The 11,942-nt window shown below is 42.4% G+C and overlaps 1 protein-coding gene across 1 annotated transcript; it reads right to left on the bottom strand.

The window, feature by feature from the left end:
* Positions 1-2,064: 2,064 nt before the first annotated feature.
* On the bottom strand, positions 2,065-10,328 carry ube2m (ubiquitin conjugating enzyme E2 M). Its single transcript, XM_077008274.1, has 6 exons — positions 9,980-10,328; positions 6,294-6,388; positions 5,872-5,910; positions 4,599-4,702; positions 3,470-3,533; positions 2,065-2,288 (listed from the first exon to the last, which is right to left on the bottom strand). The coding sequence occupies exons 1-6, from the start codon at positions 10,092-10,094 to the stop codon at positions 2,148-2,150; spliced, it is 558 nt and encodes a 185-aa protein (XP_076864389.1). The 5' UTR covers positions 10,095-10,328; the 3' UTR covers positions 2,065-2,147.
* Positions 10,329-11,942: the final 1,614 nt, after the last annotated feature.

Here is an 11,942-nt window from a genome sequence, read left to right as displayed (position 1 = left end):
TAGTATCTGACATTTTACTTAAAGGCAAAAGTGTAAAGAATAAATTATGAAAATGATTATGAATACATTTCAATTTACACCTTTGCACAGCAACTTCAGTTCAATGACAAGCACTCAAATTCAAATGTCATTTGAGCAGAACACTGGCTAAATGCAAAAATATTCTCAGCAGACTCACGCTAATCTAACACAAAATATGAGAACTGATTAATACCTGCATGAGTAAAGACTATTATCTTCAACTTGCATTGAGTATATAGGTGTTCCGGCTTACATTCAATTGTGCAGTTGTCATTTAATGCCGGTTAAGCTGTCTCCTAGACCAGGACGGATGTTCTCTGAAGAATAATTTCTCTTTACTTAGTCCCAGACTAAACTTAATTTGCACACAGAAAGATGCTCACAGACATTGCTTGAATATTGCAGTAAATGTTGGGCCATATGGCAAATTGTATTGCAAAATATGAAATAAGATGGCATGTTAGTACTTCAATTAACATTACAAAGATCTTGTTAATGATAACTCGACAGCATCAGTAAATCATGTGTGCTGTCATCCTGTGTTGTCATTCAGATTATATCTGTTTGTGATTTGGGAAATAAAATGAGCTAAAAACACACACAGCGTAGTATCCTAAGGCTCTCTGGAATGGGACAGTGCTGTTAGATTATGTTTGAAACTTTGGTAACATTAGGACTACAGAAATACATCTGCAATCCATGACTATGCAATAATTTAATCGTCGAAACTTTGGTTTAAATAAGGACATTAAAACATGAATGCAATGTTTTTTAATAACCCTTAACTAAAAAAATGAATTACCCATAATCGTCAGGTATGAGCGTATCATTTTGCGATATTTGTAAGTCTATAGGACAAAGCTCTTAACTTCTTCAACCCAGGCTCTCGCTTCCACGTTCTCACTCCAGTCCGGAGATCCTCCCAGTCCGTTTATTGTGTTGGGTCCCAGCACACCTGGCCCACTTAGCTGGGCGCTGGAGAACATTGATCACCTGGCACAGGTACACTGGGAGCTGCATGAAGAGCATGCTGGTTTTATTTAGTTTTTTCTAAACCCACGGTGCACCACCAGAGGTCCTGGAGATCTAGCAGCCTACAGTTAATTAAAGCCTTCAGCAAAATTGGAGTATTAAGACGCAGGCATGTAGAAACTAAACTCTGCAGAGCTGCCAATTCATGTTTTTATACTATCCAGACACACAGACACTTTGACCAATACCTGTGCCGTACCATTAAGCCAATGAAATAATTTAAAACGTTCCACTAAAAACACAAGCCTTCAAAGATGTTCTTAATGCATATCAGATGTTGGTGTTTGTGCTCATCTTCATGTATAAGCATTCAAGTCCATATTTTATTTAACATATTGCAGTCATTGTGAACAGCTGGGATTTCAATATACACAATAGAATTGTAACATTTTCTACGACCCTGCCCAACCCAACCCTACCCAGTCCCTCTTCACAAAAATCCAACATTCCCCCCCAAACCCACACATGGAGAGAAAACGTTAACAAAACAAATTATCTCCCAACCCCATAAGAGCCAAACCTGCATTCTGATCCTGTCTGCCGTTTCTGCGGTCGGTCGGTCAGTCGTTCTGTCAGTCTGTCGTGGAAGTGTGTGTCGGGGTGTTTCTGTACAAGTCTCCTACAGGACATCAGCATGTGGGCATGTGTGTGCATACATGTGTGTTTCTGAAGTCAAGATACATGTGCTGTGACATACGGGTTCTGCCTCACAGAAGCTCAAATGACTTCGGTGTTCTGCCGAGCCCCAGCGAGTCTGCATACCAAAATGTCTAGAGTGTCTGTCGGGGAGGAAAGAGAGGTTTCTTCGACCGCAGTCAAGTCTGTCGATTGGTTTCCGTGCGAATCTCAGCCAAAATAAACATCAGCAAAGTGGAGGCACATTTACTGCCTCGGGATCCTCCGAACAACAATCACCGACTGTTCGAGCTTGCCACTTTAAAACCCAGCTTTAGCGCCACCCTGCTGCCCGCCCATGTGCCCGCCCATGTGCCCGCCCCCCTCCCTCCCCCCTCCTCCCTCCTCTCTCCGGTCAGAGCGTCAGTCGGTGTCTCAACGTGTGTAAACGATAAATGTGTCTCGGGGTGGAGCGGCGACTATTTGAGACAGCGCTCGAAGTAGGTGGCGCCCACGTAGCCCCCGCGCAGAGAGCGCTGGACGTTCTGCTCAAAGAGCCTCCGGTTCGTCTGCAGAACCTCCGCCGCCTCTTTGTTCAGGGGGTCTTCAGGGTTGGGCTCCTGGAGGGGGTGCAGGAGGGGGTCAGAGGTCACGCACAGGAGAAAACACCCTAGCACAGTGTTAGCATCCTGAGGTCACGCGTGACGTCCTGCCTTATAACGACTGGGGTGTTTTTTATTTTTATTTTTATTGTTAAAATCTGAACTCAATTTCCATTGAATCCAATGAGTGTTTTCAAAGACAATGTTTTAGTATGTTTGTTGTTTTCGTATGCCTTATTTTGCATTTAATGAAACACTTTATAACTAAAGGAACTAAATAAATAATACAATAAAGGAACAACAAAGTCTGGGCTGAGAATGTGTTGGTGCAGTTGGGGAGGAGGATGAGGATGAAGAGGGGGTGAGGATGGGGAGGGGGGTTAGGATGAAGGTGAGGATGAGGGGGTGAGGATGGAGATGAGGATGAAGATGAGGATGAGGAGGGGGGTGAGGATGAAGATGAGGTTGAGGAGGGGTGAGGATGAAGATGAGGGTGAGGAGGGGGTGAGGATGAGGAGGGGTGAGGATGGGGGTGAGGATGAAGATGAGGATGAGGAGGGGTGAGGGTGAAGATGAGGGTGAGGATGGGGATGAGGTTGAGGAGGGGTGAGGATGAAGATGAGGGTGAGGAGGGGGTGAGGATGAGGATGAGGGTGAGGAGGGGGTGAGGATGAGGGTGAGGAGGGGGTGAGGATGAGGAGGGGTGAGGATGAAGATGAGGGTGAGGATGGGGGTGAGGAGGGGTGAGGATGAAGATGAGGATGAGGAGGGGTGAGGATGAAGATGAGGGTGAGGATGGGGATGAGGATGAGGAGGGGTGAGGGTGGAGATGAGGATGAGGAGGGGTGAGGATGAAGGTGAGGATGAGGAGGGGGGTGAGGATGGGGTGAGACCAGGGTTTTTAGCTGAGGGACATACAGCATCAGCAGATGTATTATGCAGAAATACTGAAACATAAAAGCTTGACTCATATCGCTGTCTGCACTGAACGTAGTGCCAACAACCAACATTCCTTTAGTGGTTAATGGAATATGAACTAAGGTTTTCAATGCATCAAGACCCATTAAATTAAATCAGACAGATAGGATATATTATATATATATAAAAATAGAGGGAGGGAGAGAGGGAGAGAGAGAGAGAGAGAGAGAGAGAGAAGAGAAAAGTGACGACAAGAAAAGGGAACCATATCCTCCACTCACTAAGAATAGATACTGTAGTCCATATATGATGGAGTTAATTGTCAACACAGGCTTCCAGTCTTCTCTGAAACAGAAAGACCAAAGAGAACGGGTCACTCATGCGTCATAGGCTGATCCCAACCAATCAGGAGCTCCAGAGCAGACAGGCTGCACGCTGCCGACCAGTGATATAGCTCAACCAAAATTGAAACCCACTGTTCAGCCACCTCTGGTACCTCTAGTACAAATCATGGTGAGTGTGATCACAAATGTGACTACAAATCATGGTGAGTGTGATCACAAATGTGACTTTTTAAAAATGTGTCATCACTGAAAGTACTGCTCCATGTTGACCTGTTGACACATTTCATAGTTTATTTAACAACAAAAACAAATGGTGCACAAATTTGAATTCTTTAAAGCAGAATAGATCTCTATAAACTATCAGCACTGAGTGAAATAGTTATATATGCAAACTGGGACCTAAAATAACTGTGTTCTGACTGCACAGGCAACTCACAGCACAGGCAACACTCCCTGCAGTGTTTGCTGCCAAACTTCTACCCCTGACTGTGCTCAGGCTATAAGAGGCAATAGGTCCATTTATAGCGTTTGATATGCTCCTGCACTTTGATTTTTGAAAGAGAGTAATTTTTAAAAAGTAATTTTGTATGAAAAACATTTTTTGAAGGTCAAATAAAAACAAAAAACAGAATCTTGCCCCAGAGACTCATGACTGAACCATGAAACCGGGATTCGTACCACCGCCACTGCAGACCTACTGTACAGAAAAGGATAAACAGCTGAATGATGAGGCTGAGCTGAGAAAACAACTCTATGATGTTTCAAATGATCTGTACTAAGTCTTGACCGCCTTGTGCTTCTGCACCAGTGCACCCGATTTACGCATTCAGCTCTCAGCCCTCCGTGGGTCACGTGCCGGTGTCACAGCACTTAAGCACAGAACCCTGCAGTGCTTTGGTTCCCCAGAGAGCCTTCGTTTGGTGTCAGGTTCACGTCAGTAACAATGTCCAATTATGCCATGATTCTCTCCCTTTATGACCCACAGAACCCTTCAGGAACTCACACCATACATGCATCACGTACTGTGCAGCAGTGGATTATGGGAAGGGTCCGAATCACACAGTACCTCAAAATATTTAGACACACGTTGCCCTCCAGGTCAATGTTGGGGTGATACACCATTGTTTCACATTTCACTTTGGGAGGGTCATGAGGGTAGCCCTGTCCGACCTGGAGAAGATAAAAACACACCAGAATTAGAAGTGTTCAAAAGAGGTTGAAAACAGAAGAGCTCCTGGGGGAGCTATATCAATAAAATGTGATCCAACACACGAGTCACGTGAAAACCTGCTTAACCTGAACTGGTGTTACTGATGCTCCACTCGATGGGTGCACACCGCTGCTGCTGCTACTAACTCACTCTACACCATTTAGATCCAACCCCAGTCCACACCGTAGACCCAGCCAAACAAATACACTCATTTTCCTTTTACTTCAGGCACTGGACAACCAGTGCAAGCACTTCCAAAAGAAACACAGAAAACAAGAAAGAAACACAAACTCTGCACTGACTATATAGAGATCACATGAAATGTCAAGTGACTGGCACAGTAGCCAATCAGATTGGACCAGGGCTCTCAGATTAATACGGTTTTGGGCCCCTGACTGTAATGAAGGAAGTCATGACTGAGTGCTGTATTTCCCAATCTGAGCTGCAGCCTTAGGGGCCTCCTGTACTGCATACCTCATTCTTCCCTGCTCCAACACGCCTAACTCAGACATAAAGGACTGGATGCAGTAAACAACATGGATCAGGTGTGTTAGAACAGCTCAAGCACCCAGAGACTTGTGAGCATCGCTGCTTTGTGTAATACGAAGGGCAAGAGATGTAAATGTGTGTAGGATCGGATAAACGAGGACATCATTTTTGTCTGGGATATACATGCAACTTCATCCGAGTAGGATGAACCAACGGTTAACAGGGGATCTAGTGAATTCCTGAAGTTCTGGCGGCCGAGTCAACGTGTACCAGGGCGATCCAGCAATCAGTCTCACGCTAGAGTTGAGCTTCCAGTTTCACTTTCATCACAGCACCAAATAAAGTGGTAATAACTTCTATATAACGCCGCGTTACATTAACACGAAGCCTATAATCAGACGCACATATTAGACTCCCTCCCATCCGCTGGTGACCAGCAGCGTGTTGTGATCAGAGATGAACAGCATATTTATTATCTGGACAGAATCGTATCTCCACCTGGAGTCAGAGCCCGACTCTGTGAAGACTGATGGTCGTGGCCGGAGAACGCCTACAGGAAATCACTTGAGCATGACCGTCGAAACCACACTGTTGCATGCTGGGGGTTTGGGGAATTTCAAAACGCATTTCAAATGCTTACCTTAAAGCTGAAGACAAACTTTCCTCCTTTGTAGAAGCCCTGGAAGAGAAAGATCTGAATGCACATGTGGTACATCATCGAAGATCACATACACCATTGAAGTGGCCATCTTCATGAAGAAGTGTGCCTCTAGCCAGAGTTTGCCCAGTTCAATAGGGTCTAATCAGAAATAGAATTGGAGCTAGATTCTACTTTGTGAACATACAAAGCCCTTTTAAATATAAATGAACAGTATTTCACCAGCAGCAAACCCTTATAATAAAAATTCTTTCAGTAATGATCTAAGAGGTTGTTACAGTTAACTTAATTATAATGACTCAATTTCATTGAGCCCATGTCTCATCCCAATTGATTGATCACCATCACTATGTGGTGAGACCCATATAAGACCAAAGTGTTGAAGGGGTAAGTTGTACGGAAACCTCATCTGGTGAAATGATGAGTTTAAAGTTCAGTAGATCATCCTGGTCAGGAAAGACGATCTCACATGTCTTTGGAAGGTTCAGCTCGTTTATGTCTGAAAGAAAGAGGGAGTGGGAGAGAGAAACATAGGTGGGGAGGGAGGGGAAAGGGAAGGAGAGAGAGAGAGAGAGAGAGAGAGAGAGAGAGAAAATGACTTTTAGAAATATGCTATGTGAAATGAGAAAAACAGGACACAGGCTGTGGCTTTTCAATTTGCATAAAATGAGAACAGCTGCTCTCGTATTTATGCCACCTGGACATTTAACAGCTGAAGATCAGTGAGATTCAGTTCAAACCTCAAAGAATTAAGATTGACACTTGGAATTAGTTTTCTGGACAGATTCCCAATCACAACACCTCATAAAAAATGGGCTAATTGCATGTTTTATTACAAATACCTACAGTATTTTCTCATCATCAGAGATCTGCAGCTCCATTTCTTTCAGGTAATGTTTTCCACATAAACTCACACACTGGTATCCATACCTTGCAGCCAATAATAAGATATTCCATGTAGAAAATGATTCGGCGTCCTCCGCCCTTTAACCTTTGCATGTGAATTAGCCCTGCGGTGTTGTCCATTTTTCAGCGTTTCGCCCGTTAAAGACAGGCGAGTCCTGCGTTTGCTACTGCAGGGCGAAGTTCTGCTCACATCGCCTCCTTATTAATGCACAACGTGCGCCAGAGACAGAAACTCGGCCCAACCAGCCGACGAAGATAGGTCAGTAACGTCGGACCATCCATCAGAGGTCATGACGGTGTGTACGATGTAATGTAATGATGCCTGCATTGCCAGGGTATTAACAGTGGCGATACAAGACCACTTCACGCAGAAACAACGTTTCCTTCGGTGAGAGGAGAGAGGCCTGCTTAGCGTAGGGAGTGCACATTTAAACACAGACCCGCAGATTCAGTCTCATGATATCAAGGTTTGAGCATGCTAGTGAATAAAAGTGTAGGGCCGAAGGCAGGGAGATTCACTAGTGGCAGTGCACTACACTGGTGAGCTCCTGATGTGATGTGCGTTGCTTTGACCGCTTTTGTCTTCGTTTGCTGCATCATGAATGCTGCGATTCACCAAACACCCACAGAACACTCATGGAATGTGTGAGATTGGTCAGCCTGTATGCACATAAATCAAAAAGCACCTAAAAAATTGTAAAGACTAACAGAGAGAAAGAAACAACCCATGCCGCAATAAAAATAAACAAATGATATACAGTACAGTGCAGCCCTAACTGTGACTATTTTTTAAGTTAGCCTTACAATGCTCTTCACAACACTCAAATAAAAACATCCTCTCAAATATGGATGGATATTTCAACTGCTCTTCATGGCTTCTACAAGCCTACATTCTCTGCAGTTAGACATGTTGGACAGATATGTAATTATACCGCTTTTTGCGAAACCTTGAGTATGAGTTGATAATAATAGTTACATTATTCCTCTTAAAAAACAACTACGGTTTAGCTATTTTTGATTGAAGCATTTCATATTGCTCTTCGCTTTCCATCTAAAGTACTGCGCCTAAACCATTCAAACACTGTATTACTCTACAGGAATAAATACCTAATAACTAAACAAAACAACTGGATCCAACCCCTACAGCCCACCCAGCCCAGTATATTTAATCAGTGCTGTCTATATTCTCACAGCATGGAAAACAGCAGAATAGCAAGATAGACCCGGAGAGAGGAACCCTGCAGTAAGCCCTACGTATGAGATAGTGCTGAAATTAATATCCGCACTTTCGTTTCAGCATAATTTTGATGAAGTGCACTGCCTTAGTGGGTGTTTAAGGCAGTAAATACAGGATCCATTGGAGGAAACGAACGGTTACTGCAACTCCCATAGCAAATCAAAATAACTACATACATTGCTCAAGTGTTTGGGGTAAGATAGGTTCCCCAAGTTAATACTGAGTTAAAACTGTTCACTGGAAAGTAAAACTGCAGAGGAACCGTAAATCTGCACGTTTAACAACAGAAGATGACAGGAAAAAATTCAGATGCCAAAAATACCAGACACTGCAGTCGCAGTACAGTGCTAGCTGCAGCATGTGATGTAATGGAGTCACTAAAATGTGATGTAATACTTATTTAAGTCACTACTGGATTTTATGATCAAAGCACACAGGGAACCTCAGTCATTCTATAACTCTGACCAACTGCACATTAATATTTATAAGAATTTCACCAAATTACAGAAAGTCTGTTAGCAACCAGTTAAAACTGCTGTCAAATTAAAACTGCCTAGCAACAAGAAACTGATTGGATGTTAGGCCTTTATTTTATTTATTTATTTTTTCTCTTGCTCATTGTCATTGCTTATTTTGTACATGTTTTTTTTTTATTTAATTATTTTTAACTAAAGTTTTGCTTATTCATGATGTCTGTTCCATTACGTTTTCAGATGTTGGCAAACAAACATCACGCAAACTGATAATGTACCTTTTGAAAAACGAAAAATGACTATCTGTTTTATTGGTATGTGAACAACCATAAATATGAAGTATAAAAAAGTATAAAACTCCATGTAGTTTATTTAACCATGGACAGCGTAAACCCTACCCCATTTGCACATCACTGCTTTGAAGGAGTGATTTAAGATCACACCAAGACGAAACGATGAGTGAAAGATCCCTGAAGTGCAGGACATCCTCCCGGTCAGAGCTCTCGTCCATCAGGAGCTGATACAGTTTTTGATCAAACCAGGTCAATCGGAGTTCACCACTCGTTTCTTAACCTACGGTAATGACTTCTTCAAAGTCTACCGTGGTAGTTATAGCTGTCAAAAGAAATGAATAATCCCCAAATTAACTTCAGTCTCCTCTTTCGTCTCGATCGAAGCCGAGATCCGAGTTATTCCTTATACACTGTATATGATAAGAGTTAACCCCTGATTAAGATGTGAATTTGTTTGAAATGTACAGAATTAAATAATGCGTTATTTTGAGCAGGACTTGGGGATGACAGTGTTCTTCTAACCATTTGTACAGTGCTGAGTGAGACAGCTATAGCGTTTCAACGAAACCAGCTACTAACAAGACATTATTGGTCTATTAATGTCAAAGTGTGCATCTACTACGTGTTCACTCGGTTCTGTAGTAACACTTTGAGAATAAATGTGTGTAGCTAGCAGGTCTGCTGGCCAAATAACGGTGAACTAAGTCACCCATATTTCACTGTTTAGTACAGACCCCAGCAACCCAAACTATCAGTTAGCTGGTTGGCTAAGTGAGTGTCTGGGCGAGTTAACAGTTAACGCTACGATATGAAGGACCCCCATAACCTACTAATAAATACTAATAAATATATAGTTAGTTAAAGGTTAAAGTCAGAAGGCAAACACGGGAATAACGACTCTAGTCTTCCATCAGGAAATGGGTTAGCTTGTTAGCTGTCCGGCTAACTACGTGTTGGCGGAGTGTTTAGGGGTTTTCAGTGAACACTACCGGTCTGCAGTCTTAAATAACTGTTGTCTCACACTTGTCTGTCTGTTAGTGTCCATTAAAACGTTTCTGCGCCGGTTTACTGTGGTGTGTTTGCGGTTCGTTGAATGGTTACAGCCGGCTAGGTAACCAGCTCGCTGGCTAACCGACTGGTTCACCCACTGGTTAGCCGGCCGTGTTAGCATGCTAGCCTACCTTTCTGTATTCGAAGCTGGGCCGCGCTCGCTTTTTTACCCCCGGGTCCCGTTCTGTTTCCTCCGGCGGACTCTTCATCTTTCTTCTGCTGTTTTAAGGAGAAAAGCTTAATCATCTTCTGATTCTGTACGCCCAAAACAAAAAAATTCAGCTCCTTCGCCGAGATGCGTGTGTCGTGCTGAATTTGAGGCTACGTAAGCGGGACTGCACAGCACCGTAGGTAATGTTGTGGGTGCCGGTGCGTGTGTTAGCCTGTGGGAAGTCTGAACATTAGCCTGACGCTGCTTGAAATGGAAGGCCAAGGTGGACGGGACCGAGCTGCTGAGGACACACTAGTACTGTCCCTGTTCTAGCCTCGTCTGTCTAGCCAACTATGGATTATGGTGGCATGTGGGGTCCATCAGTGAACTGAAATAATTGTCATTCATCTTAGAGGACATATTTGGGGTTCTGGAAAGATTTGTTAGTTTTATTTTAGTTTTGTTACATTTTTTGTTTTTGGGGAGGTGGGGGTGTAATTGGTCCTTAGATGGAGCACACATGAACACCAGTCACTTTCTTTCATGGGCTCCAACCCTGACAATGTAACACCATAATTATAATTTTTAAATTAGATACATACCCAAATTACCAAAACAATTAAAAATCAATGAAGCCCCAAAACTGGCTACAATCATTAATTGTATGAAGTATGAATGCAGTTCAAGTCATGATCATACAAGACTGCTTTTACACCCTGCCTAAAATGTTTTTATCAGCTTATATCAGGCTGGAGTTTGTACGAAATCCTTTCACATAGTTTGCCATATTCTTTCCAAACTAACTACTAAAATCTTGTCAGCTTGGGCAAAAGTGTTGCTTTTCTCTTTATGCCTTTTTTTTTTTTTTTACAAATGAAATGCTTTTAGCTGCTCTTGACTGTAAATTGGAAAATAATAACAAGTTAAATCTTTAAAGCAAAGCAAGCTCAATATACAGTAGCTTTTAAACTATACATACTACATGTTGTATAATAGCAAGACCTATTTTACATTCTTTCAGGAAATTGTTTCATTTATGTTTAAATATTGAAGCAAAATGAAGAGAGAATGATGCCTAATGCAAAAACAAGCAAAACAGAATAACTAGACTGTAGTTGAACATTGATGAAGAATGAAAATGGTCTAACTTTCTAATTGGTGTATTTAGTCTCTGGCAGTGTTCTAGTTTAGTCACCAGTTGTGTTCAATTCTCTACTGCTGAGGCAGAGATGGACTACCTTTGTGTGAATCAGAGTCACACGTGTGTCTGAGTCAATTTAACAAACTGATACACAGAGCCGACCTACTAAGTTTGAAAAATGCAAAATCAGAATGTGTCAAATTGAATAAAATAATGTATACTATAAATATCTTTAACAAAATATGCAGGGCTTGTTTCCTGCTGTGAAGTAATGCTTGGGTCCAAGTCATCAGTAGAGTAGAGTCACTTCAGAGGTGTCAATTCCAGGTTCAGAAAGTAAGAGTCCTCACCAGGATTTTGCTCAAGCTTGCTAGATTTTCTAATTAGTGCAACCAGGTAAAATTAGTGGAATCAACACAATCCAGGAAGCCTGAGCAAAATCCTGGTGAGGACTTTTACTTTCTGAACCTGGAATTGACACCTCTGGTCACAAGTCATGAAGCTCCTGGATTCACAGCTGGAGGCTGAGCTTACCATCTACAATTCACAATTGAACCAGAGTTCTTGAGCCAAGGTGTAATGTCTTACTGTACAACAAGCTCAGGATGATAATGTGTTTACTTTTAACTTTTTGCTTGTTATCATATTATTGTCTCAGTTTATTAAGCATCATATCTTGTATCAGTGAGGTTTCAGTGCAATGGTGTTTAAGCAAAAACAGAATTGTACCGCTCATGTCAATTATTTAATCACTATGCTGACTTCAGCAGTGGATAATGACTTTCATGTGGTTCTAATAAGG

Source organism: Brachyhypopomus gauderio, chromosome 6 (genome assembly GCF_052324685.1).
Source record: "Brachyhypopomus gauderio isolate BG-103 chromosome 6, BGAUD_0.2, whole genome shotgun sequence".
Lineage (NCBI taxonomy): Eukaryota > Metazoa > Chordata > Actinopteri > Gymnotiformes > Hypopomidae > Brachyhypopomus > Brachyhypopomus gauderio.
The sequence above is the reverse complement of the archived record's forward strand: the minus strand, read 5'-3'. Positions and strand labels throughout refer to the sequence as shown.

Excerpts from the sequence above, each read along its gene's own strand:
- ube2m (XM_077008274.1), bottom strand. The coding sequence starts at position 10,094 with ATGATTAAGCTTTTCTCCTTAAAACAGCAGAAGAAAGATGAAGAGTCC. Across the intron at positions 4,703-5,871 it reads AGTTTGTCTTCAGCTTTAAG|GTCGGACAGGGCTACCCTCA; the intron begins GTAAGCATTTGA and ends TATCTTCTCCAG. Across the intron at positions 3,534-4,598 it reads GTGTGTCTAAATATTTTGAG|AGAAGACTGGAAGCCTGTGT; the intron begins GTACTGTGTGAT and ends TTTCTGTTTCAG.